Raw genomic sequence first — 26,333 nt, forward strand, 5'->3', positions numbered from 1 at the left:
TGTTATGGTCAAGGCTCCGGGAGGGGGGTTGCGTCTGGACCCTGAAGGTCCATCCACATCTGCAGGCTCACATCATTACTTTATGTGGACCTTCCTCTTCTATCTCTTTATCTCCCACCCTGGAGGCACAAAGCATTAGCTGGATAAGACCCCCCTCTAGTGGAGGTAAATGGTACCCTCACTTTTAGTGTCGGCATATACAAAAAGGCCTTTAGGGGATTTTCAGATGATTAAAGTCCCCTAAAGTAATAATCTCAAACTTCAGCCACACAAACAACCACCAAAGCACTGACACTTAGAAAATTGGGCAGCATATTTTATGACTTAATTCTTTATAATTTCTGCTGTCTGTTGGCAAACTAGTTGGCAGCATCACAGATGCATTATTGCCCTCCAATGGCAGTCCTTGAGATTACATTTGTAGTGGTGGAACAGCTTAAGAATATGAATATTTTATGGATCATGACATTTGGTTCTTTTTTTATCATCTTATCTGTAATGTTAGTCATTTTTGCACATGCTAGTTGTGTGTGTGTACTTGTGTGCATATGACACTGCCCATACATATAGAAGGCTTTTCTTTTTCAACCCTTGTGTTATTCATATTGGTGTTATTTGCCAATACATTATGTTATGCCAGATATCTAAAATGAGTACCATTCATCTAAGCTTTGTAGTCTCCTTATTCTTGTCAAGGAATGCTGCATCTTCTATCACATCCTATATCCTTGTGGACAAAGTGTGTGCAATATTTCATTTGGGACATTTTTATTTTTCCTTCCAAGTGGACCTCATGAATCCTTGGAAATCTGGCTTCTTTTCTGTCACTTGTCAAGTTTTTGTTTGGGTGTACTTTAATACTTAAAAATCATAGAGAGCAAGAGGACATGGCATCTTTTTTCACATTATAAATCATTTATTGAAATATAAATCATCTGAATGTACATGGTGTAAAATAATGAAACATAGCAGTAAATCATCATATTGGGTGATTACCTATTATTACAGATACTGTACCGTCAACAACACATCACTCTCTCTGCGGCACATCCACAACATTCACATCCACGCTGCTTTAAACAAGGAGTCATCTAAAGCCAAAGCTGGCTAACTACTCTGCAACATTCAAAACAAACTGGGACAAAAGGAAAGTGCAACAATTAATTGCAGATTATATCACAGTTGACAGAAAGGGTCAGAGGCAGTGGTACAGCTGGTACAGTAGCTGGAAGATAACGGAGGATTACACAGAGTCTACACATAACTGATGTATGACATCAGATCAACATGAATCTCTAGTCCTATATCTAGTGTCTTAGTATAACTAGAACCTGCTAATAGACGTCAGGACAATAGATAAGATATGAGACCGGAGGACGTAACCTGCTAGTAAAGCACAGCCATTGGATATAATTCAGATTTTTTCTTTTTTGGCCTTAATTTCATATTTACTGACATGATGAACTGTGTTTCTCTGTGATCCCTTTTATTTCATGCTTCTCATTTTTGTAGTGGCTAAATTGACTAATACTACCCATCTTAATCAAAAACATGAGAAAATATGAATACTTCTCATGTAAGGCTCTAATCCACAAATATTGTCAAAAACTGTATTCTGTCCACTATGATAGCAAATATCTCTGTCATTTCCTGTTGTGGAAAAGTTCTTATAATTCATCAAAAGCATTGGCTTCACCGGGGCGGACGAGGGGTGCAGAAGCTTAATATGTGCTTATATAAAATACATGAGAGTTATCCCATTTATTCTCTCTTATAAACAACTCTGGAGCTATTTACATTACAATCACACTTCGTTTTTCAAAGCCCATATGACAAATACGATTGAATTAAATCTGGAGTGACTTCAGAGAACATTTTGTTGTATTTGGGCAAAAAGCGAGACACTGCAAAGATGCCTGCAACTCAAAAGCTCTATTCTTGTCACCATTCAACAGCTATGGTCAATATCTACTCGGTATTCACAAATAATACATGTTTACATAATGATGAAGTAAAAAAATAAACTGCACTTATTTAGCCATTGAAAACATTATATGGTCATATACAAAAAAATGCACATAGTCCAGATTTTGTGCTTTTAAATCTGAGTATTGCTACTGATTGTGCCAGCATCAGGTGCTTCTCTTGCAGCAGGTGAGTGTGACGTGAGTTGACCTGCCAATGCTGTTGCTAGTATTGGACTCATCTAGTTTAAATAGTGCATCTGTAGTGGTTAAATATGGCTGAATGACATCCTGTGGTGTTCATTTAGAGCAGTTGACTGACATGTTTGTTCATTCCCTTCTTGCTTATATTGCTGTTAAAAGAATGCCCGATAAAATAAAGCTTTGCAAATTTAAAAGACAATCTGTTTACAGTTATATTTGACACTACATAGGTCCGACACATGGGCTCGGTGGCTCTTTGAGTCCTTGAGGTCTCGCTTTCATCGCTGCTCACTCACTCCTCCAGCCCAACAGGGGGCAGTGTCCAGGGAGAAGAAAGGGGCGTACCGTACTATCACCACAGACTCATCCAGACAGTGAAGTGGTTTTTGTTCTGTACTCTGAAAGGGCGGTCCAGGAGGAGTACTGAAGGGGCTAGAGGGTAGACAGCAAAGTCTTTGGTTGATTTACAAGTCTTTCTCTAGCTTCCCGTGTCCTCTCATTCCTCTTCCTTGCTGCTTCCGCTCTACAGGCTGGGCAGGCGTCACAGGAAGCTGTCCTCCACCAGGTCACTACAGTCCAGACACATCTCGTCCAGGAGTGTGATGTCCTCCAGAGTCTCACCCTCGCGCTTAGCAAAAGTGGAGCTGCTAGAGCCCGTCTCAATGGCGCTCTCCTCGGACGTCTGAGAGCTGCAGGGGACGCAAATTACACAGGTTAGCTCCATCTGTTGCACAATATAGAAAGCATAGTAGATGTACATGTTTGCTTCATTTGCATTACCTGTGTCTGTTCCTCTTTCCATATTCATCATCAGATATAGGGTCCAGGTCAGGGAGGGGAATGATGTAGCCGCTGTCAGAGCTTAGCCGCTGCTCATCAAAGCCGCTTTCCCTGTCCTTCAGCTTGCCCTGGTTCTTATAGGTGATGCCGATGTAGGCGTCGTCATTTTCCATGCACACCCGAGTCACGGCAGGGTGGTCGCTTTTCAGGAACTCATGGTTGACCTTCTCATAATGCTGCACAAGACAGGAAAATACAGGATTAGATGCCATTAGATGCCATTAGATGTTAATCTTTGTCGCACAGAAGCAATGATCATACAATACAGTGTGCAAGCATAAGCACAGATTTAATGTGCCAAGTCCTACTGAGCCACAGGAGAACTGTGGTTCTAGTATGTGTGATAACTGGTTGCGCTGCCAGCTGGATGGTGCGATCTAAACTGAAAATCACACGTCGCATCCAAGGCTTAGGTGCTAAAACAAGAGTTGGTTCCTCCTCTGGCTCCAGCCATTAAAACTCTGAAGGAGGCAGAGGTAAAGATGTTTTGATGTGCCATGTGTGGTGTAGAGTTTAATGGGGTAATTAAGGTTGGGTGTTGGATGCGAGAACTGGGGCTGCGTCATTACCCAGACTGAGGCCAGCCACTCTGACATCCAGCTGCTGCATTTGCACTCTAATCACTTGTAGGTTTCTGTTTTACAGAAACACAGAGAGCTCCAAGCCCACAGAAACTCTCCAAATCCACTCGCAGAGGAAGTGGAGGGGGTTTTAAATGAACAGTCTGCTACTTTAAGAGTATATTTAAATCATTGTCAACATGCACTTTGCTGGGCAACACAATTAAAAGTGTGAGAGAGCGACATCTCAAAAAAGCCAACGTGTAATGTAAAGAAAAAGAAGGACAGAATGTGCGGGTCCAACCGTGGGGTCAAGAATGAAAGGTGGTAAATTAGAAAGCAGGTGTTACGAATCCATAGAGGTCTGTGGATGTAAGAGGTCACCAGGAGACTCACCCTCTTGTAGCTGGAGGGCAGCAAAGAAGCTACAGTTTCACTCAGACCCAGGAAACAAGGCCTCTTCTCTGGCTCGCTGTTCCAGCACTTCATCATCATCTCATACCTGAAAAAGCAAAAACAGGCCATGTTAAATTAGAGAACAGTACGACCTGTCCTGTAACTTGTAATTTCGCCATGACTCCTGTCAGCTGCTGTATATCACAGTTCAGAAACAAACTGTTCCCAGTTTAAAGCCAAACACATTCCTCATCTGACTGGGTGCGAGGGAAAGCTTTATGTTGTGCAAAACGACTGTTGTTATCACAGATAAATGTAAATGATCTCGTACACGTCATGGGGTGCATGCTCTGGTTTGGACATCCTGTATCCACTTTTGATCTTGTTGTAGAAGCTCGAGTCCACAACCATCCCGGGGTATGGGGTACCACCTTCAGAACAAAGCAGATTCTCATTAGTCTTCGTTTTAGATTATATTCACATATACTGATAGTGAAATCAGCTTGTTTTTCCATTTCTCTAAAAGACATTTGCAGGAGCTCACCTAAGGAGAATATCTCCCAGAGGAGGATGCCGTAGGACCAAACATCACTGAGAGTGGTGTACAGGTTGTCAAAAATACTCTCTGGCGCCATCCACTTCACTGGCAGAAAAGTCTGTGATCACGGAAAAAATTTCAATCACACTTGCATACGTCTTGTGAAAAAGTGTAATAACACTACCTTTTAAGCATAAAATGATAGTCATGTATTAAGAGAGACTTACGCTCCCTTTGGAGACATAGTTGTTGTCATGCATGATGTCTCTAGCCAGTCCAAAGTCACAGATCTTCACTATTTTGCCCTGAGAGAGGAGGACATTCCTGGCTGCGAGATCCCGATGCACACACTGCAGAAAAACACAGAGACAGAGTAGAGAAGTGATTAGCAACTAGTTTTCATTTCCAGTGCAACACATTTCTGTCTCTTCCCTCAACAGATCGCTCCCAAAGCTACTGAGTGCATGTATTTCTGCGTGTATTTCATTTCAGCCGGGTTTATTTTTAATGCCGTTTCATATTGCTTTATAAAGCTTGGTCCTTGTGTAAACATGCCAGTTGGAGGGATGGCTGTGACCACTGGATATTTAGGGATAATAACTATGAAGCTGAATGAATAGCTTCTGGCTGCAGTGTGTCCCTGCCTGGTAATTCTAGCCTGGCTGCACTGCTACTAAATTCAGCCGCTGGCCTTTCTCCTGAGTGGGCTCAGCCTTCTCAGGACTGCTTATCACACAACCGCTGATTTCCTCGGTCCCCTTGGCTGGCGCAGCTGTCATCATATAGGATACACATATAAATCCACAACCTGCCATCAGTGCAGTGGGAAGCAGGGGGAATGCAAGGCTGCAGGACCTACAGTATGTGGTATGCAACACGCTCTCTGACAGTTACCAGCAAAACACTGCAAACTAAAGGGATGATATTCATTCAGTGTCCCTCTGAGGACTTCACTCCAACTCACATTTTTGGAAGCCAAAAACTCCATGCCTTTGGCCACCTGGTAGGTAAAGCTGAGCAGGTCGGTAGTGGTGAGGCCCTCATTTTTTTCGTCCGACAGCAGATTGTCCATCTCGCCCTCTGATTTAGAAAACACACACACAGAAAACACCATGAGGCGGTCCACCAGTATATGTTTATCATGTATTGTAAATATAGTACTGGCTGCTCAAACCTGGCTTTTACTAATGGCAGGGCAGAGACCGGGCATTATTATGCGTGTGCTACAATTATCCTCTCCATGTAATTACAGGGTTGTACCAGGCCTAAATTCTGACAAGGGTGTACCCCTCAAACCAGCTCTGACTCAAACACAACACTAAAACCAAGCAAGTACACACCAATAACTCAGAGGAGAGAGTGAAAAGGAGGACAGAGAGAAGATACTGTACATGCTTACCACTGGAGTCTTTCTGAGAAGGCGGGTGGTCGTAGTTAGACATTTGGATGTCTGTGTACTTAGAGGCATTGTTCATCTCCAGCATGGGGACATACTGAGTGTTGTCAGCCTGCTTCATGTCCATGTAGTCACCTTTGCTCTCAAAGGACAGGATCACATAACTGTGTGACAAGGGAGATGCAGAGGAGGAATGTTGTTAGTGATGAGGCGAGGACAGATCATGCTGTTCTCCCATGTGGGAATATCAAGCGCAGAGAGCCATATAAAGACCTATGGTGAAAATATGTTATGTTATATACTGTATCTTATTCACTCCTCTATAGTGTGTACATAGATGTGGTGTGTAACTCCTCCTAGTTGGGGTTAGAGGAAGATGTGGTTGAGGCTAACATGGTAGCCAGGATTAAATCATGTTATGGTCAATTCGAGGTGTGGTCACTGTGAGTCATCCATCAACACAGATGAGCCTCAGACAGAGAGAGAGGGCTGCTGTTTCACCATGCACGTCTGGGCAGAAAGAATTAACAGGTACCTCCAATGCAATTAAATTAGCTTGAAAGCTGAGACCACTTCTGACTGTGATTTGATTAGGTAAAGACGCCAGACAATCTCCTCAACCATGGAGAAAATGGCGATAGAGTTACTGATTACGGGTCAGAGAGAATGTGTGTGTGAGAGGGAATTGTGCAAATTGTTGTTTGTCAATGTCTGGAATATTTGGTCTGAATTACAAAAAACTTTAATAAATTTTAATCAAATTCAGAGACTAAGAGCTTGTGTTCATGCATGCAAGCTTAAAAACATAAACAGAATGTTATACCTCCTGCTGCTCTCGTCTGCAGGGTTGATCCCAAAGATATCCAGGTCTTTTTTATTTTTTTCTGGGTTCAGGCTGAGGAAGTTTTCCCTGTTCTTGTGCAGGTAGTTAACCAGATCTCCGTAGAAGCAGTACTCAGTAATAATGTAGATAGGGCCTGAGAAAAAAAACAGCAGATAAAGTCATGCATCGGCGTCAGTCTGCAAGCTAATCTTATCAGAGGCTCGTAAAGGCTAAAAGCACAGTCAAGAGGGCAAGCTTCTACTTTCTCATAAAAAGCCTATTAAAATACCACACCCACCAAATGCTGGGACAGAGCTGTCAATTTATTTTTTGCTGTTAGAGCTGTAAATGACATAACTGCTGTTTTTGTCAGCGTGAATGTGGGTGGTTGTTTGTAACACAAAGGAGAGGCAACAATGGTTGTCCGTTATTATACAGTATGTGTTTGTATCTTCAAGATGTGTGTAAATATATTATTCACCTGACTTGGTGCATGCTCCCAGCAGGTTTACAATGTTGAGGTGCGGTCCAAGATGAGTCATGATCTTCAGTTCAGACATCAGGGCCTGTTTCTCACTGGATCTTGCTGTTGCTGAAAGAAGGTACAGGAAACCGTGAGTATCATCACACATAATCAAACCGTCAACAACAAGACCACCACTTTATTAGAATTCTATCATTAGTCGCTTTATCTTATCTAAAAAAGGGTTTTTATTTATTCCTTAGATTCTTCAACATCTTGCTTTCCATCCCTTTTTCCACTTTACTGCCGATGCCCTCATAGGTTCTGCACCAGTTGAATATAAAAACCTGGCAGGTGAGGTGTTACTACACCTACATTTGAAATTTTTATGGGGTAATAATATTATATGCCACTGATGATTTATGATTGCAATGTTTTATAGGCTTATCAATTTATGGTACATATGAGTTGCAGTAGTAGCAATAGTTGCCCTAACCTAAGCAGTCCTTATAACTAGTGAGCTTTGCTGCTATAAAGATGACTGGCAGTAACATGGCATAAATGCCTTGTCAGCTATAACCGGTTAAACTCACGTTTCAGCATTTTCACTGCCACCTTCATGACGGGTTGGGAGCGGCTCAGTCCATACGCGGTGCCCTCTACAACTTTCCCAAAGGCTCCAGAGCCCAGGATACGACCTGAGAAATACACAACGTAGAAGCCATAAGATCAATTATCAAGCAAGAAAAACAACAGACCCTGCAATCACATCCATGCACTTTGGATGCCTCTGCTCTCCCATCTGTGACTCCTCCAGTGGCTGAATTTCCCCTTGATCACTGAATCGAACCAAGCCCCAGCCAGAAAACCCCACAGCCCAATCCAGATTAGCTTATCACAGCCTCACTTCAAAGACTGAATGAGTCATCCAGACCAGAACATCCCTGCAGGAAGATTGCAGAGCCACAAGCACAAGACTACAGCGTTAGCATATAGAAAATGACAGTCAGCTCACCAAGCACCAGTCTGTCACGGGGGAACTCCCATCTGGAATCATAAGGAAGCTGCATGGGATCCACATAGATGTATTCATGGCCGTCTGGGCTCACAGACTCTATTACCCTCCAGCGGATCTCATATCTTGGTTTCTGGAAGACAGAGAGCATGACATGTCCATATCATTTAGTTATCAAACCATACTCGTTTGATTTTAATGGCAATTTTCTTGTGGCTTTTCAAAGTCTGACCACAAATTTTGTTTCGTTTATTGGCTTAGTAGACTTTTGCTTAAATTAGAAGTGTTATTTGCTGGAAACCCAATTACTCTGCAGGTGAATAGAGCAGCCTTTAAGCAGTCAGAGAAGCATACCGAGCACAAATTACACAGCTGCTTGTTAGTTGTCATAAAACACCAATATCTAATTTTCAGACTATATCTCATACTGGAAGCATAAAGTTTTATAAAGTTAAAGTGTTTTTTCTTTGAGTCACTGTGAATGCTGCAAAAGAGTAAATAAGTGAGTAAGTAGAAGACTAGACGACAGAGTGAATATGTGGGAATGAATGCCGAATGATGGCAGCAGTACCTGTTTCCAGATAACAACCAAGACAATGAGTGAGATGATGACAATGACCAGGAGAACCAGCACAGCAGCAGCTACAGTCAGCTCTGGGTGAGGGCCTGTTCAGGAGGAGAGTCAGTGGACAGACATATTAGATGGTGAGCACATTAATCACATGGATGCAACATGAGTCTGTTGTAATGATGAGTGTGAAATGCTTGTGACTTGTGCCAGTAACAATACAGTTAATTCAGTGGCATGTTGCTCAAGAAATGTCCTCTATCAGGCTTCAGAGACACTTAAATCCATAGGGTGTCCTGATTACTGGGACCAAAAGGTATGCTGGGAAGATAACGCAGAAGTGGGGGATGGGGGAGGCACTGGCTTAAGAGGAGTGGGTGAGGGGGGTGAGGATGGGGGGGTGTAAAGCTCATCTTGAAGGACCAAATGGCCAACCCATCTCAGGCTTCCATGCATTAGCTGTCAGAATACAGAGTCCCTTCCTCATATTTAAAGCACAGCCACTCGTTCAGCTGTCTCGCCATCATCTGACAGCTGCTCCAACACTGACAGCACTAATTCAGTCACAATCACACTCACTTACAAAGCCTGCCACACTTGGAGTGTCAGAAATGGAAGGAACTTAAGAGGAAACAAGGTGGAAACAACAACATCAAACGTCAATTCGAAGCTGGGCGAAAAGGAAAGTTACTGAGGAGGAAACAAGAATAGATGAAATGTTGTGTTTTTTCTTACCGCTGGACACCAGTTTGACCTCCCTGCTGACAGCAGCCATTTCGTTCCTGGCCAGGCAGCGCACCGCTAGTGTGTTATCCAGATGGCCAAACATGACCTGGCTCTCCAGGTTGTTGTCCTCGTCGATGTGCGAGTCTATTGAGATCTCCGTGGAGTTTGCGGGGAGGGGCATCCAGTAAGATGAGTCATTGGCACAACTGATTATGCACAAAGAGAAATATACAACCAAATCAATTAAAGTGCATAGTGACTGCATGTATGTACACTGAAAAATCCCAAAGCATAAATGTTGTACTAAAGAAGACTGAACTTACTATTTGATGTTTTTGCAGATGAACCATTCCACCTCAGGAGTGGGTTGCCCTCCAACAATGCATACCACAGACTGGCCTGTGGCTGAGCCATGGTGGATGTCCATCAGGTCCACAATGACTGCAGGCACTGTAACAGAGTCAGACAGACGGGGGTTAATATAGCAAAGTGTATGTGAGAAAAAGACAGACTGTATCTGGAGACAGACTGTGAGAGCAGTATCCAAGGACATAAAAGTAAAATTTAATGAAGGGTTCGGGGCATTCCTCTCTCTGACCTTTGACCTGCAGGTTAAAGCTGACACTAAGACTTTGGTTTCCGTTCTCAACTCGCATGGTGTAGTTCCCGCTGTCCTCCTCCTTTGCACGGATAAGGGTAAGAACACTCAGGTACCTACACAGAACAACACAACCATACCAGAAAATACAATAACCACACAGTGACAGAAGTTCACAATCGCTCTGAACCCTAATTACAGGCCCGAGAGGCCAGACCAATGTGTAGGAATGTTACTTTGAGCTTGTTGTTAGCTCTGCTGTAATTAGTGGACCTGATGAGAGTCTCACCTGGTCTCGCTGAGCTGCCGGAGGTTGGTGGAGATCTCAGCTGTCACATCCCTGAGTGGGAGGTTGTCTTTGAGCCAAGTGACACGGACACTGGGGAAGGAGTCGATCTCAGCCCTGAACTCCCGGACCTCATCCAGCTCTGCTGATTCATGAACGCTGAACTCCGGCTGAAGGAACATAAACTCACTTTCTGTTAGAGAAGAAGAGAAGCCGACAGACAGTCAGCAAACATTCATTCATGACTACAAGAATTTATGTATGTATGTGAATTTATTTAATGTCACATGCTATTTATATTAAGTAAACAAAATGTAGCTTTTACCATAAACTGTGACAGTGAGTTCCTTTGTCTGGCTCTCATTACTCATGATATCAGTGATGGAGCAAGCGTAGATGCCGCTGTCTTTGACTGAGGCCTGCGGGATCATCAGGGTGTAAAGGATCTCTTGATCCCTCTTATTCTCATTCACTGTCTTGATAGCACGTTCAGTCTGTCAAACAAAAAGGGTACTTTGATTTTCAAACCAGCTTGCAATGCAACGTAGTGAACAGCAGCGAATTGATGGAAACCAAAACACACAATCTGTTTGGATCGTCTTTTGTGCTGCAAAGGATGTCTCATGCCCTCACCTGTTTGCCAGGGTATTTCCAGTGATCTTCCAGAATCTCAGATCCCCGAGCCAGACAGGTGACTGTGATGGACTCTCCCACCAGCAGAGCAGTCCGTTTGGCCGTCAGCTCGACGTGCAGCGCTGCCCCACCTGAGATACAACAATTTACAAGGTCAAAACATGGAGCTGACAGATCAGATGTGACTGTTGCAGATATATCCATACACCTTCTGATAGACAAACACACACCTGCCCAGCCGTGGACGATGTATTCCCCACTGATGTGTTCCTCTCCATCTATGAGGGCTTTGCAAACATAGGTTCCAGCAGTGAACACACCCAGAGCGCCCCTCTTGCTGTCATAAACACTAGGCACGGGCTGCTGGGTGTCAACGTTAATCAGGGTCACATTAGCACTGGGATCAGACACTCGACACTGAATCTCCATCTCCTCATGCTCGGACAGGACATGGTTGCCAAAAGGCAGCGGTGATGGCAAAAAGGGAACATCTGGATCTGAGTTGGAGTAAAACAAGTCTCTCAGACCAGATAATAAAGTAAAGTAATAAAAAAATTATACAAGCACAGAGCTGCTGTGTACTCCATACCTGGCACATAGATGTACATGCTGCTGTCCTCTGTCTCCATGGTGGTATTTCTAATGTAGAAGCATGCGTAGAGGCCAGTGTGCATTGCAGTGGCAGTGTCCACAGTGATGGTGGTGACAAACAGGCCGCTGTTGTCCTCCTGCGTTTGCTCATGCACATCGAACGGCGTTTCCCAGGCCAGTTTTGCCTCTCCCCGACAGGTCAAGGTGAAGGGAGCATGGAGGGGCACCACCATCTCCTCTACCCGAGGCAGCAGCACAGGGGCTGAGGATGGTGGGAACATCAATGAGGGGGAGGCTGAAAGAGAGACATGTACAGTGGTCAGTTATAGATCACAAATGATCTATCTATCTATCTATCTATCTATCTATCTATCTATCTATCTTACCTGTCACTTTGAGGGTGAAGGAGAACTGAGCAACGCGAGAGCCACTGACAGCTGTGATGGTATAATTCCCATTGTCTTTCTCCAGAGGTTGCCGTAATGTCAGAATGCTTTGATACCTGCAAGAGGAAAATTAGCATATATTTTTGTTATTTAAAGGAATAGTTGACATTATGGGAAATACGCTTATTTGCTTTGAATATGAATATCAATGCCGGTCTCATCTCTGTATGATAAATATGAAGCTGGAGCCAGGAGATGGTTAGCTTAGCTTAGCAGGAACAGGTTGAAACAGCTAGCCGTGCTCTGTCTAAAGGAAACAAAACATGCTACCAGAACCTCTAAAGCTCACGTTACCTGTCGTTAATTTGATGCGTACAAAAACCAAAGTGTAAAAATGACAAAATGTACTTTTAAGAGAGGTTATGTGCTGGACTATATCTTGACCGGGAGCAGTTTCCAGCAGAGACTCCAGGAAGTTACTGTTCGTAGCCAAGAGATAGTTTGGATAGTTGTTTTTTTTTTCACACCTTAGTGTTTGCATGGAGTAAACAAAAGAGATATAACCTGTTAATGAGCTTTAGAAGTGCAAGTAGGTGGATTTTGTTCCCTTTGGACAGAGGCTAGCTATTTCCCCCTGCTTTCAGTCTTTATGCTGAGCTAAACTAACTGTCTCCTGGCTCTAGCTTCACATTTAACACGAAGACATGAGAGTAGTACTGACTTCCTCAACTAACATCTAAGAAAGCAAATAAGCTTATTTTTACTTTCTGAAACACCTCACTTATAAATCTTGTAATGAATCTCAGTCTTTCCTCTTACCTATTCCCTTGAATTTGGCTAGTTTTGGTGAGGAGATAGTAGTTCTCTGGTATGGCTTTGCCATCCTTCAGCCATGTCACTTTGGGGGCTGGGTAGGCGTTAATGAGGATGGTAAACTCTGTCTCCTCCAAAAGGCTGACAAACTGCTCCGCGACAATCCCACTGTGGTCGAGTGCCACAAAGGAGTTCTCCTCTGAAGACACATAAAGAAGATAAGAAAAGAATTAGTACAGGGTCATTGATAAAAACGGATTTACAAGATGGATTCAGTGATGGTGGGCAGATTAAATAATAAAGAGGACAGTAGAACAAGGCAAGGATTGAGATGAATGAGGAGTGACAGAGAGGGTTGAGGTGAAATGAAAGCCTGACACACATCTGCTGAAGCCATCCCATAAAACACAGTAGCTGATGTTGAAAGCAGAGGTGAAGCTTTATGGTCGGGTGGTAGAAAATGACTTCCACACACCACTAAAAGCACCTCGCGCACATATGAGAAACCACAATAAATTTACCTGAATGATGATGAGAATATTAAATGTGGATTGAGTGACTGCAAGTCAGTGGTGTGAGCATGAGATTCACATTATTGCAGTTCTGCTAAAAGCCCATTGAAGGGATCCAGGAAACATTTCTGAGAGAAAACTTACCGAAAACGGTGACAGCCACACTGCTGGCTTTGACCTCTCCACTGATTTCGTTGGTGATGGAGCACTCGTAAGTGCCGCTGTCCTGAGCGGTGGCTTGGGGGAAACTGAGGATGTAGCTGACCCGATCAGGCAAAGTCTGTTTCACCTGAACTGCATTCACAGCCTACGAGAACAGAAAAACAATATGGGTTTCAGCTCCTTCTCCCTGGAAAATAAGCTATATCTTTCACTGTCTTTGTAATAAGATATTTGAATTTTTAACTCAGTGTTTTTTCATTTTATAGGTACAACATATCAGAATCAGTGTGTCATGCTGCTGAAGGCTAATGGTTAAAACACTTGCTATGCCACAGGAGATAAATCAGGATCACAGAGCCTTTTAAAAGCCTGTAATTGCAAGTGAGACCAAAAGCAGGAGTCAAGAGTCCTGCGTTCCTGCTCTCACCATCTCTGGAAAAGGGCTTAGATGAATCCCATGCAGGGAAACAGACAACATGCTACATAGATTAGAGCAAAACATCTGCATATAAATATAAACAAACATAAATTGCACATGAAACTCTTGAAGCTAAAACTTCAGAAGCATTAAATGTTTAGCTGGCTGTCATGTGTAGACAGCATCTGTCCTACACGTCTCAAGGTCATTAGGGTCAAAGGATTTATTATACTTTTTTCCTCCTTCTTTTGAACTGCCTACTTCCCTCAAGCCATTTGTCCTAAACTTTCCTGTCAGTGTCTCTGGGTTTCACATGGGGTTAACTGCAGCAAGAGCAGTTTGGCTGACATTCTCATAATGAAGACACAAAATTCAGTCGCTGCTTTCCTAACACATACTTTGTGACCACTAAGGGCCGTCCTCAGAGCTATATTCCACTTGCCACTGCTAGGTTTGGGTCCAAAACCATTATTCTCTAATTTAAGGCTCAGTGCTGCTGGATAGGAAATAACATAGAAATATGACAAGGGATTGAAGGAAATAGTGCAAGAAGGACAGGAGCAAAGCCTGAGGAGTTGAAGCAGATTATGCATTAAGCTATAGAGGAGACTGAATTGATTTTTTTTTTTTAAAAGGGCACAGAAAAAAAGGGAACTGTATGACTAGCACGGTGTTGAATCTTGCCTGTTTTTTAGGATGGAGCCACTGCTGCTTAAAGCCCAGTCCAGCAGGAGCGGTGCAGGTAATGCTGAAAGGCTGCCCTGCTCTCACTGTCTCCTCACTGGCTCTTACATCCACATCGAAGTCCTCCACCTCCACCGAGTCTAGAGGGACCACTAGAGAGCAGATATCAGCACTGTCATTTCAAAAGGTCCCAAGATAGTGACAACTTGATTACCATGAAGTCATTTATCACCGAGTGATGGCTTAGTAGGTCATCATTACTCACACACACACACACACACACGTAGAGTGAAAACAGGCGTGATAAGTCATCCTCCCCACCCCCCCGTGATAATGACATAATGTCATGGCTCAAATGCAGTGAGATCACCCTGCAGCCCTCTCATGGTAAACAGACTTGGGGAGTGTTTCCAGCTGTGCAGTATTTATTTTCCTCATCCTATCACTTTAGTGCTTTTTGTGAAGAAAAGCACAATAGCAGCTTGACTCTTACTTCTTCTAATTTGTTCATTTCATTTAATCCCGATTCAGTGACAATCCACCCATAGAGTTTAAGACAATATCACACTAAATGTAGAAAATGTCCCCACTACATGCACGTTTGTATGGACTTACCCTCGTTCTCTACAGTGTAAATAACACTTGTGACTGTCTGCCCGTCCACAGTGGTTTCACACTGATACTGCCCGGGGGAGAGGCTTCCAAAGAAGCCCATCTTGTTGTCGTAGAAGGCAAGCATGTCCTGTCCGCTGGGTACACTCCTCAGGATGACGTGAGAGTTGGGGTCAGACACACGGCAGGAGATGGTGACTCCAGTCATGTGCATGGGGACAACCAAGTTATCAGGGGTCTCGGGAACAAATGGAGCCCGGGGATCTAGGTGTGCAAGCAGATGAATGAGGTCACACTATGTTATGGGAGTTGGTTTGATTGAAAAGTGAGATTTATAATCCTTCGTTTACTTATTTTTCATGCTTATACTTAAAGGATAGGTTTAACAATTTTTCAAGTCTGTCTTAAAACAACAGTCAGGAGCCCAGATGAACATTTTAACAGGTTTTGCTTGCTGTAATCATTCCTCCTGTTGATACTGACCATTAGAAGATCTCCTCCACATGCGCTGACAATTTAAGTAATGAGGGATAAAATCCACAGTCCTCGTTTTGAGGAAAAAAAGTATTTAAAAGTTTATATGAAGATGATATGAGGCAGCCATCCAAGATAGTCAAATAAAGATGATATCTTCCACAGTTACTGTCTTTTTAGTAAAAAAAAATGTGTGTCTCAGCGGAAATTGTTTTCCTGTTCAGATGCAGTGGAAGGATCGAAACAAAGAAAGGGAATTTGGCATTAAAAAGACAGTAACTTTGATAGACATTGACTTGATTTGATTCATTTGGACAGCTGAAGCCTTATATTAGCTTCAAATACACTTTTAAATACACTTTTGCACAGATGCACTGTGGATTTTGTCCCCCATTACTTACACTGAAAGTGCATTATGAGGGGATCTCTTAATGGTCAGCATGAACAGGAGTAATGATTACGGCAAGAAAAACATGTCAGTGTTCATTTAGGCACCTGACTAAGTTTTAAGACAAACTTAAATTAGCATTTTTACTCCACGTTCCTTTAATTTGTCATACACAGTGGATATGAAAAAACAAACCAAAAAAATTCACCTGGAACAAAGACATATATTCCGGCCTCATTGTCTTCTGGTTCAGCCTCCAGTTCACCCTCCTGGGTTTCATATGTGCACATATAGTAGCGGGTGTTTGCAACAGTTGCGTTGTCAATTAAGAGCGTTGCCGTTTGGTATCCTGGATAAACGTAGGTGTTTTCCGGCAGTGGTTCAGCCCAAACCACATTTCTTTTACCGGTGCAGCTTATGTTGAACAGGGAATTTGGCTTCAGGATAAACTCTTGCTCGTTGGAAATAATCGTTGGTGGCGACAATTCGGAGGAAACTGCAAGACAGTGTTCTAAACATTAGTGGGCCTGCCAAAAAAAATAAGGAAAAACATCTATATTATGAATTCTACTGTGCTGTAAACTTACCTGTAGCCACCAAGATAACCCCAAAGACGACATACATCCTCACCCCATCCATGATTATGGATGTTCTGGCCTATAAAGACAAAAAAGTGAGTTATTTAATCAACAAGTAAGTTAAACACTCTTTTTCAAGCTCTTTCTGATAAGATACCACTGTCTCCTCATTTTGTTCAATTCGATAACATTACTATTTCATCAATAAATCCATGACTTAGTGACTTCTTAATGGTCTGTCAAGCCCAGCACATATGCAGACACACTGACACCAGTAACCACGCTGTAGCCTTATAATCCTATAAAGACCCAAAGAGTGATCTTTGGAATCTAACAGCAGTGTAATGTGGTCTCCCACATCACCTCAGTACTGAAACTATATCATGTAAAATTCATTGCAGGATTACATGAATTGCTCTTTGTGGCTCATGCGTCAGGCTGCTCTTCGCCCTGCATTTGGTGAATCCACAAGGCTACAGGGTGTTCCAAAGTGCGCTTGAGGAGTGTCGGTAGAGGGAGACACAGTCCACATTTTGAGGGCACCGAGCTTCCCTCGGATCTTCTCCCGCTTTCTCATCCGCTTTTCTCAAGTTTTTCATTTCGTCTAATTGAAGAAAAGTTCCTCTTTTCATCGTTTTGACTTACTAAACAGGGATTTGTGAGCCTTGACAGAAGTGAGAAGATATAGTTTGCAATTAGTTTAGTTTAATTCAATTCTTGTCTTGCCTGGCCAACCATTTTTAACTAAATGTCTACATGATGACTAATTAAGACATTCTCTAGTTTAGTCCGACATGGTTCTGTTTAGTTTTGTCACGGAGCTCTCCAACGGACATTCCCCTGGTCTGTCTGTCTGTCTGTCTGTCTGATGCTGGATCAGGGGCCACGCAGTCTAGGCTTATAAAACGATAAAGCTTCCTTTTCATAAGAGGCTGTAGCTGTTCTTTTGAAAAGCAACTCCCTTCCATAGGAATTATTTAACTTAAATGTCTTATGGAAAGTGTCTCCAAACAATGAGCTGTTGGCCCTCACAAAGCTTCCTGTGGCTGTCCGCTCTATACGCATCCGAAACGGTCTAAATTATCCATGGGCAACCCAACTCTGTAATTAGTGGACCCACTCCACACAAAAGTACATATCGGCGTGGGAATCAGCTGACAAAATTGCCAATCAGTTTTGACGTGTTTGTGCACACGCCTTGTCTCAAACAATTTCAATGAGAATTTTTTGCCTTGACTTTGCGAGGATCCTGGGGCCACTATGCGTAAATCTTAACTCTACAGTGGCAGACTGCTCGCATGTCCTGCTCTTCTTTTTTATCCCCCCCCCCCCCCCCCCCCCCCCTCTCACAAAGCGAGTCAACAAATGTGCCAGATAGCAAATGTATCGCTCTACTGGGCAGGATCCATTTGAGCAACAGCTGATAATGGCTCAACTTTCTGCCCCCCACGGATGGTTAAATGATTCACTTCAATTTCCGTGGATATTATTGTGAGGAGACACACGAATTGAGAATCGTCCAGTAAGCATCGATGCGCTTTAAAACAAGTTTTGAATATTTTCTTTGTCTTAATATTTGAGGAAATCTCACTACAGACAGTATTCCTATCCAAAATCCCTTTGGTGACACAGCACGGTCGGTGGTTAATGAAGAATGCGTCGTGGCTCCAAAACACACTCAGTCCTTCTTCACTTGAATCCATTCAGCTGCAGCTCTGAAGCTTCATTCCTGTCCCTCTAGTGCCGATTTTCCATTTTAATTCCACACATTCCATGGGCAAACGAGAAAACAACATGATGTACAATTTCCAATGTGTTTCCCATTAAATGCCAGCCAGTATCCCACAATGGTGCCTTCAGTCTTCGAGGTGACACCTCCAGCTGTGAGGCCGAAATCGAGCGCTTTTATCCAGCCGAGTCAGCGACATCTCCCCCGCTCTGCGTCCAGGGGTGAGACCATATGGTGCACTGGGGTACAGAAATCTAAATCTAAAAAACAATGCATTGCCTAATGCAGAAGTTGCATACAACTCGCAGGGCAGCGCAGCATTCACTATTAGTGAATAAAAGTTTTAAAGAGACGTTTACAGAACTCTCATGTAAAATGAGAAAAGCAGACGATAATGTAACAATCTGAAGGATTAATTAAGTCTGCAATTAAACTCCTACTAGATCTATATATATATATATTCCCGCGTTTCACTCGATTAAAAAACACCGCAAAACTTTTAGAACACCTCAGAAAAAACAAGATTCAATCATCTTTTGGATCCCAACAACCTTTCAATTACCTTTAGTAATCCCCTCTTTATATTCCTTTCGTGTAAGTATATCCACAGTGAATTGGTCGCTCCAAAAGGCGCAGTAAGGGTCCTTTGCAGCGGCAATAATCCTCAGAGATCCTGCGCTGTGAGAGCATATGTGCGACCCTCTGTCTGCATCCACGACCGCCCTCACAACTGCGCTGCAGCTACAGCGACCTGTAACTGATTCAATGTTACAGTCCACCCTCCTCCCCTCCACCCCCGTCCAGAAAAAAAGTAATCATCTGGCTCAAAGTAAATAACTCTCAGGAAATGACACCCCCCACCCCCCTCTCTCCTCTAGAGCTGGACCCCTTCTCAAAGTTAGAGACTTTTCGCGGAAAATTTAGACGAATGTCCCCGCCGAAATGAGGGGAAGGAATGACATTTTCACTGTTTTATATGGATGCGAGAACTTTTGGAAGACAAAAGTAGGTTTAATGTGTGTTTGAGGAATTATTTTGCTTCTGCCGCTCAAATGTTCATGTTTTGTAGCTGTGATTGTCAGCGATTCTCCTCAACAAGCGTCTTCACCAGATTACTATAAAAAAAACACGTATGTTATATTGCTTACTTGCATGATGCATGGCAGCAGTGAATAGATACAGTTCATCAGTCAGAAACTGGGAACAGTGGAGCGCTAAACTCATAGAGGGCGCTCCAACACCATCATATCACAGGCCTCTCTCTCTCTCTCTCTCTCTCTTTTACACACACACACACACACACACACACACACACACAGATACATACACACACACACACACACACGCACGCACGCACACACACACACACTACACCCTCTCCTCCCTTAAATTTTAGAGTAGTTCTTCTTTTCTGCACTGCACACAAATCGAGCGAGACCCCTGTTTACTGGCATACATGCGTCAGCTGGTTACTGAGCTCTGCATCATTTGTACCCCCAGCCCCCTTTACCCCGAGGCTCTTCTAACGGGAAAGAGGAGAATAATGGGCCCCTGTGAATCACCTATCTCTGGGCACAGAAGAGGGGCATCAGGCCGGTGTCTCTGCAGAGCCCCGGGGCCGAGACTCACCCCCTCCTAGCTCCAGCCGCTTGGCGCAATTACTTCCACATGTTGCCGAAAAGAACAGTGTCCTTGTTCTCCAAACAAAAGGATCTCAACTTCGGAAAGGCAAGCTTACCTCAAACTGGCTGAGATTCTCACTTTTGAGGGATTTTCTGCGAATCCTTTTCCCCTTTAAAAAAAAAAAAAAACTCCTCTATGGGCGGTTTTAGGCCATTTGGAAAGTCTGCTGAAACATCTGTATTTATTATTTTGAAAACAGTCAACATTAAATAAGGCAACATAACATTTATAATCAATTAACTTGTCTATCAGCACCGTAATCTTCAAACTATTGCAAATAAATATCATTGAGAAGTTGACTATGGTGATTGGAGACTCTTAGCTGAAAGATGGAGCTGAATGGAGACATATATCTCTCAGGATCTTTATAATCTTAAACAGTCAGGATGTTTGCCCTCCATCCCCTAGGGATGCTGCCCTGCCAACATTATTCATCCTCTTTTGAAGTGACCTGCCCGGCCTTCCTCCATTTGTCCACCAGGGGGCTTAGAAAAAATGGCAAACAGTATTAAAATTAGTAGTCTACACTGTACCCTTCGTTCAATGCGTACAGAGAAAAAATGGAATCGTGATTTAAAAAAACAAACCCTTTAAAAAAAACAACTAACAGATTGAGATGCTGATTTCGACATAAAGTTTACCTTTCCTGTTTCAAAACTAGGCAAAAATCCATCCGACAGTAACGGCACCTTTACATGTCTAGCGTCTAAAAACTGAAGTGTTCATTACTCTTTACACTTTTAAATAAAAATGTGCACTTGGAGCTCTACGTACTCTAGAAATATGCACTTTTGTTGTTGTCTAAAAGTTGTTGTTATCAAAAAGTTTAACTCAGAAAATACCTTCATGTCATTTTCCGACTTTCAGGTCTGACTGAGATACAACATAGCTGGCCTAAACACACGTTGACACTGGACACAGGCTGTCTGTTAGTCACAGAGTGATGAGCCCTTTGAAGATGACTGTGGTGGCCTTCGGGCGGCGGTCCCCGCTGGAGCTGTCCAGCGTGCTGAAATGTGTCTTAAGTCTGAGCAGTGATCGCCTCTCAACCAACTGACTTTATTTGTCCATGTAATGAATTCATAGATCGATAGATAAACAAATAAATAAAATTATCCTACCTTTATTTTATCAACAGCTTGGGCCTCCCTGAAGCAGTGCAGGGACTGAAGAGAAACTCAAACGGCCTCAAAGGCTCTCTGAGCACTCATGAATGAACCAGCCATTTTTATTAATGAAAAAAATATATAAATGGAGGAATTATGCATGTATAGCATTTTGTCATTGCCACAAATAGTTTTTAAAGACACTCATGGCACATTAACAGGCATACTAAACACATTTTAAGCTTTCAGAAATCACCCAAACCATATCAATTACGAAGAGGGATGTCATAAAATATTATTGGCTGATCATATAAAAGACAACAAAACAAAATTAATTAAATTTTCAGTATCAACACAAATAATTCTGTTTTCTATTGCTCCCCTGGCCCCGCCTCTCTCTGTTAGTGGATGTACCTGACTTGTTTATTCAAAGGTGGATGTACCCACTTGACTTTTAGATTTCAAGGTCACATTATGATTAATTAACACCCCCTAATACACACACTTAGATTAGCCCCTCAACACTATAACAGAATAGTCTCAAATGACCCCCCCTCTCCCCCATCACCACCACCTCCCATTAAAATTCACTAAATACCAAATCCAAGAGCTTAAATGTCAAATGTGTCAATTTTCCAATGAAGTTCTGATTCTCTGGCCTGATAACGATAGACCATCATCATCGTTTAAGATGCACGTTTAACTGTAGACAGAGTTTGTAAAAAGGGTTAAAGATGTAAAAATGGTCATGACAAAAACTAAGCTCCTAGAAGACTGAGATAATGTTATTTGACACAATTTAGAGGAGAAGCATGTTCTTTTAGGACTCTTCATCCTCCCTGATGTGTCGGTCACTCGGGATTCAGATGAGTTATAGGCCACATTTATGGAAGATGACTCATAAATAAAGTGGACATCTCTTCAGGGAAAGACAACGCTGTTTCCCCCTTTTCTCCACACTGGCACTTCAGCTTCTTCTAGCCTCTATCTCTCCGCATGAGACAGCAGCTGCAACCGGCTCAAAAGCGCTCTTATTAATTGTCTTTTGTCATGCGTAATTGCCACATTTTCAATGGTGGCCGAGGCCTGACGTGTTTGAAGTGGTCTCGTTTCTCTGTGCATTAGTAGGTATATATTTAGAGTACCTTTCATCTGACATTTAAATTCCACTTCCTTGCATTATTTTATTTTATTTTATTTTATTTATATTAGATAAAGCAATGTGATGACAGTTTTCAGTGATTTGACAGTTTGGAGAGAGATAGCCATTTGACCTGAACAAACAGATCTATTCTCCAAATGAGTTTCAGTCCATTATAGCCGCCTTACAGTCTGAGGTCACGGGCTCAAAAGGGGGGGGGACTCTCTCAAAACTGCGGTTTATTCTATTGTTAATCGCTTTAAATGCTGCATTGGTCTTTCACACCTGCAAGGGAACTCTAATTCGATTAATAGGAACTTCAGTATATATTCATTAGGTGGCTTTCCCCCCAATAATATATGATCACCAGCGGGATGTGAAAGGGGACCATTTATTCCCGCTCTGAATGGGTCTGCGTGGGACCAAAACTTCACCTGCTTCCCCTCTCAATTAGGAATGTATCCCAAACTCTGACAGAATCGAGTTAAATTAGGCGTCAGCTAATTTCCAGTGGCCCCTCCCACATAATCCCTCCTCAGAGTCTTTCCATTTGAGCATGCCCCTTTAATTCACCATAAGTTGAAAGGTTCAAATAGTGCCTAATGAAACAGTGACTAAATCGTTCTCTGTCGCTCGGAGGAACCCTGTAGCTGTCTCTCAAAGCTCTCTGAGCACACAGCCGTCGGGGGTCTCCGGCTAAATGCGAGTCCCAAGGCAGGACAATCTAACCTGTCAAAGCCTTTGCCCACTTCTATATATCCTTGTTCTGTGGTTTGAAGCAATAGCAGCATAATCAACCAACGTGGGACCGAAAACGCAATTAAACTCGCTTTGGACAACCAAAATCTTTTCAAAAGCGAACATTAATGGACTATTGGCTGCTCCCCAGGGGCGTTATCGGGTACCCTTTTGTGGTCAGATCTAATGAGAAATTACAGCTACACTTTCATATAGCTCACCCCATCCATTTTGAATTAAATAGCTTATAGGCCTATCATGTAAATGGCGCTCTGCTGCGTGTGTTTTAAATAAAATACGCACAGAGAACATCGGCTCTATTAAACATAACACCGATAGCTCAATTACATCTTAACAATAATAAGAACAACTGGCAAGTGATAGAAAAGAGTTTTAAAGGTTGTGTCGTAAAATCTGTAGTGGAGGATAACTTCATTCATTGATGCGCACTTATGCAAAACTCCTGAGATTTTACAGGAAGCCAGAGAAATAGAGACTCTGTGCAATGTATTGAAATCCACTGAAACAGTCCTGCAATTAAAGCTTCCTCTGTGAAAGTTAATTTTTGGTTGTCAGACAAATTGATTCAGCTTTGCTTATCATTTTTAAGGCTGTAGTTAGTGGTGGTGTTTAACTGGATTGTATTATATTGAACGGTGTGTGAAATCCCCCATATGTACTGCATTAAGTCCTTTTTGACTAGATGGCTTTATACAGAGGAGTCTACTTTTGTCATCAATACAGCTAGGACCGGTGCTCCATTACAACCAGTTTCTCAGCATAATGCAATATAGTCTGTGCAGCTTTTATGTAAATGTTGAAATGAAATAATGAAAGCAGTCTATTATTATGGCTCATTTTAATTGAAATATCTTAATTTCGAATTATGCAAAATGCATTTTTTTAATTGAAGTAATAAAAAAGTAATCAATATTGGCAGTATTAGGTCTTCATTTTAATATTTGAGCACCTTATTGATCACAGAAGGAGGCACTCTTTTTAAAATGAGAATACACTGACAATCTTAGTTCAGCTCGTCATGTTTATTACAATAAATACAGATATACATAGTTTACAAATTCTTGTGTACAGGTTCCACACAGGTTAGGCCTATACTATTTCTATTACCACACAGCATCACTGACAGTGGTGGGATACCGGGCAATAGTTGAAAACATTTACTGGGAATCATTATCTAAGACTTGGGTTTTTAGGTGAGAACCCTGAAGGGATCAAAATACAAAAGTCCATTATGGGATACAGTAGGTCATGTTTCCAAATATTTCACGACGATGTTTAAAACATATATTCACATTTTTTCCTTTAATTTAACGGGAGGATGAACACGAAGTGAAGAACAACTGACGTTTTCAACATTTCTTCTCATACTTCATGCAGGCCCAGAGGTTGCGTGATGCCATGACCCATAACTGTAGGGCAGAGTAAGTGCCAGCAGTGGGAACTGGGAGTCGTGTGGCTCTCAGATAGTTGACACCTCTTTCTCTTCCGAAGCAGAGGCCGGAGATAGAGACTCCTCATCCTCTGACCTTGAATAGTCTGTGTGGCCGGTTGTGCACTTGCAACCGCTGTGTGCGCTCCTTTGGGTGGCTTTCCCCTCCTTCTTGTGCTTCACCCGGCGGTTCTGAAACCAGATTTTCACCTGTTTCTCTGACAGGTTCAAATACGTGGCGATTTCGATTCTTCTGAGTCTTGACAGGTACATGTTTGTGGAAAACTCCCTTTCCAGTTCCAAGAGTTGTGTGCTTGTGAAAGCCGTGCGCATCCTCTTGCCATTCTGTATGTGGCTACTCTCGGAGGCGCCTGGGGGAAAAAAAGTCAGACGTTTAGTTTCTTACCGTCGCTGTAAGTCTTAACTCAATCATGGATGCAATAACACAAAATATCGCGCGTAAATCATCGTGCGTAAAAGCCGATCGATTATCCAACAAATTGCCTGAAAATGCGTCATGAAATGTTTTAAGACTAATCGAACAGGTGCCGATCAGTCGTAGTATGAGTTGAGACTGTAGCAAACAGGTGGCTTACCAATAGTTAGACAGTGGTATCTCCTGGGATCTGTGACGCTGAAGGTGGGCGTGCAGACAGGTGTATGTCCAGGGTGCGCGAGCGCTGGAGACTGCTGATGCGCTATTCTCTGACAGTACTGTGCCTCTGCTCCTGGAAAATGACTCTTCAGCATGGGGATGCCGCTGCGGGAAGAGTGGATGTGGGACGTGACGCACAGCGGGCAAACACAGAAAGTCCCGTTTTTCCTGGATGGACACACCGGAGCGGTGACCGTCATTACGCTCGGGGAGTGCATGCTGATGGGAATAAGGAAGTCTTGTCCTGGATGCTCAGCTGGTCCAGGTCGCACAGTATCCTTGATTATTAAAGAATCAACGTAAAAAGACCTCGACATGGTTGAACCGCTGATAAGTGGTCGCTCCTTGCGCAAGATGATAGCTGTTTCTCATCTGAACCCCTCGGGATCTCCAAAGGTGCTTATGTTTGATGGTTCAACAAAAGGGACCCCGAAGAGGGTTGGCCCTGCAGCGTCACCCACGTGCGCACCCGGCTCCAAGGGTTTATACTGTCAACGACCCAAACCACGTGATGTCTCCCCGGGCCTCCAATCACAACTTGCAGATTTACTCTTTTTATCCCCGAATTTAGAAAGTCTTGGACACTAGAAACATGTAACCCGTCTCAGATTTTAAAATTTTTTTTATTTATTTATTTGTTCACAACTAAGTGTCACTGGCTCTCTCCAGTATTATTCAGTAGTGGATCCATCATTCTTGAAACAAAAAAGTATTAAAACTTTTAAAAATAAATTCTTACAAACATGCTGCTAAAAATTGCATTTTGGGGGGTGGAAAATTGATTTATGTGATTATTTTTAAGAAACTGGTCAGATATCAATCTGCAGTAACACATTTGTGAAATTGTATAAACTCTGATCATCAAGTAACACTTCAATAAGGTTAAACATTAAATAAATAACATAAATTACCAACGGTTAAAATAATAACCTATTAGAGCAAGTCAGTATAAAAACTGGTCTATAGTCTATCCTATGACTTCTGCATCCATGATAGAATAACCAGAGTTGAATACATGTGATTGAATCATTATTACTTTTTCCAATTCAACACTGAAATCAATCAACATGTCCTAATTAAACGACCAAATAGGTCGTTTGACCATGCACTAAAGCATAGATATAAGATGGACTTTATCCAGACCTAGCTTTATTCTATAGTCATTTATATTTTGTAAATGCTATTGAAGGAACTGTGCACGCG

The 26,333-nt window shown here is 42.6% G+C and overlaps 2 protein-coding genes and 1 long non-coding RNA gene across 4 annotated transcripts; 1 reads left to right on the forward strand and 2 right to left on the reverse strand.

The window, feature by feature from the left end:
• Positions 1–895: 895 nt before the first annotated feature.
• On the reverse strand, positions 896–19,099 carry pdgfra (platelet-derived growth factor receptor, alpha polypeptide). Of its 2 annotated transcripts, none has more exons than XM_067597593.1 (29): positions 18,920–19,099; positions 16,638–16,707; positions 16,259–16,546; positions 15,192–15,452; positions 14,577–14,728; positions 13,457–13,619; positions 12,807–12,999; positions 11,988–12,103; positions 11,600–11,896; positions 11,241–11,507; positions 11,011–11,141; positions 10,703–10,871; positions 10,381–10,570; positions 10,092–10,207; positions 9,817–9,943; positions 9,503–9,699; positions 8,771–8,865; positions 8,200–8,332; positions 7,778–7,882; positions 7,203–7,313; positions 6,722–6,875; positions 5,902–6,062; positions 5,467–5,582; positions 4,730–4,852; positions 4,509–4,620; positions 4,296–4,395; positions 3,965–4,070; positions 2,949–3,184; positions 896–2,857 (listed from the first exon to the last, which is right to left on the reverse strand). In XM_067597593.1, exons 2-29 carry the CDS (start codon positions 16,687–16,689, stop codon positions 2,710–2,712), a joined length of 4,419 nt encoding a protein of 1,472 aa, XP_067453694.1. In that variant the 5' UTR covers positions 16,690–16,707; positions 18,920–19,099; the 3' UTR covers positions 896–2,709. The 2 variants fall into 2 exon arrangements, with proteins under 2 accessions (XP_067453694.1, XP_067453695.1); XM_067597594.1 differs by lacking the exon at positions 18,920–19,099 and adding an exon at positions 17,036–17,291.
• On the forward strand, positions 16,464–21,305 carry LOC137188141 (uncharacterized). The gene is made up of 2 exons (XR_010929327.1): positions 16,464–16,723; positions 20,908–21,305. It is a non-coding gene; the product is annotated as an uncharacterized lncRNA (long non-coding RNA).
• Positions 21,306–24,053: 2,748 nt separating this feature from the next.
• gsx2 (GS homeobox 2) lies at positions 24,054–25,765 on the reverse strand. Its single transcript, XM_067598135.1, has 2 exons — positions 25,072–25,765; positions 24,054–24,846 (listed from the first exon to the last, which is right to left on the reverse strand). Exons 1-2 carry the CDS (start codon positions 25,445–25,447, stop codon positions 24,506–24,508), a joined length of 717 nt encoding a protein of 238 aa, XP_067454236.1. The 5' UTR covers positions 25,448–25,765; the 3' UTR covers positions 24,054–24,505.
• Positions 25,766–26,333: the final 568 nt, after the last annotated feature.

This window comes from Thunnus thynnus, chromosome 8 (genome assembly GCF_963924715.1).
Source record: "Thunnus thynnus chromosome 8, fThuThy2.1, whole genome shotgun sequence".
Classification (NCBI taxonomy): Eukaryota; Metazoa; Chordata; class Actinopteri; order Scombriformes; family Scombridae; genus Thunnus; species Thunnus thynnus.

What these genes read in the sequence shown, in the direction of transcription:
- gsx2 (XM_067598135.1), bottom strand. Translation starts at nt 25,447, where the DNA reads ATGTCGAGGTCTTTTTACGTTGATTCTTTAATAATCAAGGATACTGTG. An exon ending in ATACCACTGTCTAACTATTG is followed by an intron (nt 24,847 to 25,071) that starts GTAAGCCACCTG and finishes TTTTTCCCCCAG; the next exon opens with GCGCCTCCGAGAGTAGCCAC.
- pdgfra (XM_067597593.1), bottom strand. Translation starts at nt 16,689, where the DNA reads ATGGATGGGGTGAGGATGTATGTCGTCTTTGGGGTTATCTTGGTGGCT. An exon ending in TGTGGCTGTCACCGTTTTCG is followed by an intron (nt 13,000 to 13,456) that starts GTAAGTTTTCTC and finishes ATGTGTCTTCAG; the next exon opens with AGGAGAACTCCTTTGTGGCA. An exon ending in CTTCACCCTCAAAGTGACAG is followed by an intron (nt 11,897 to 11,987) that starts GTAAGATAGATA and finishes TCTCTCTTTCAG; the next exon opens with CCTCCCCCTCATTGATGTTC.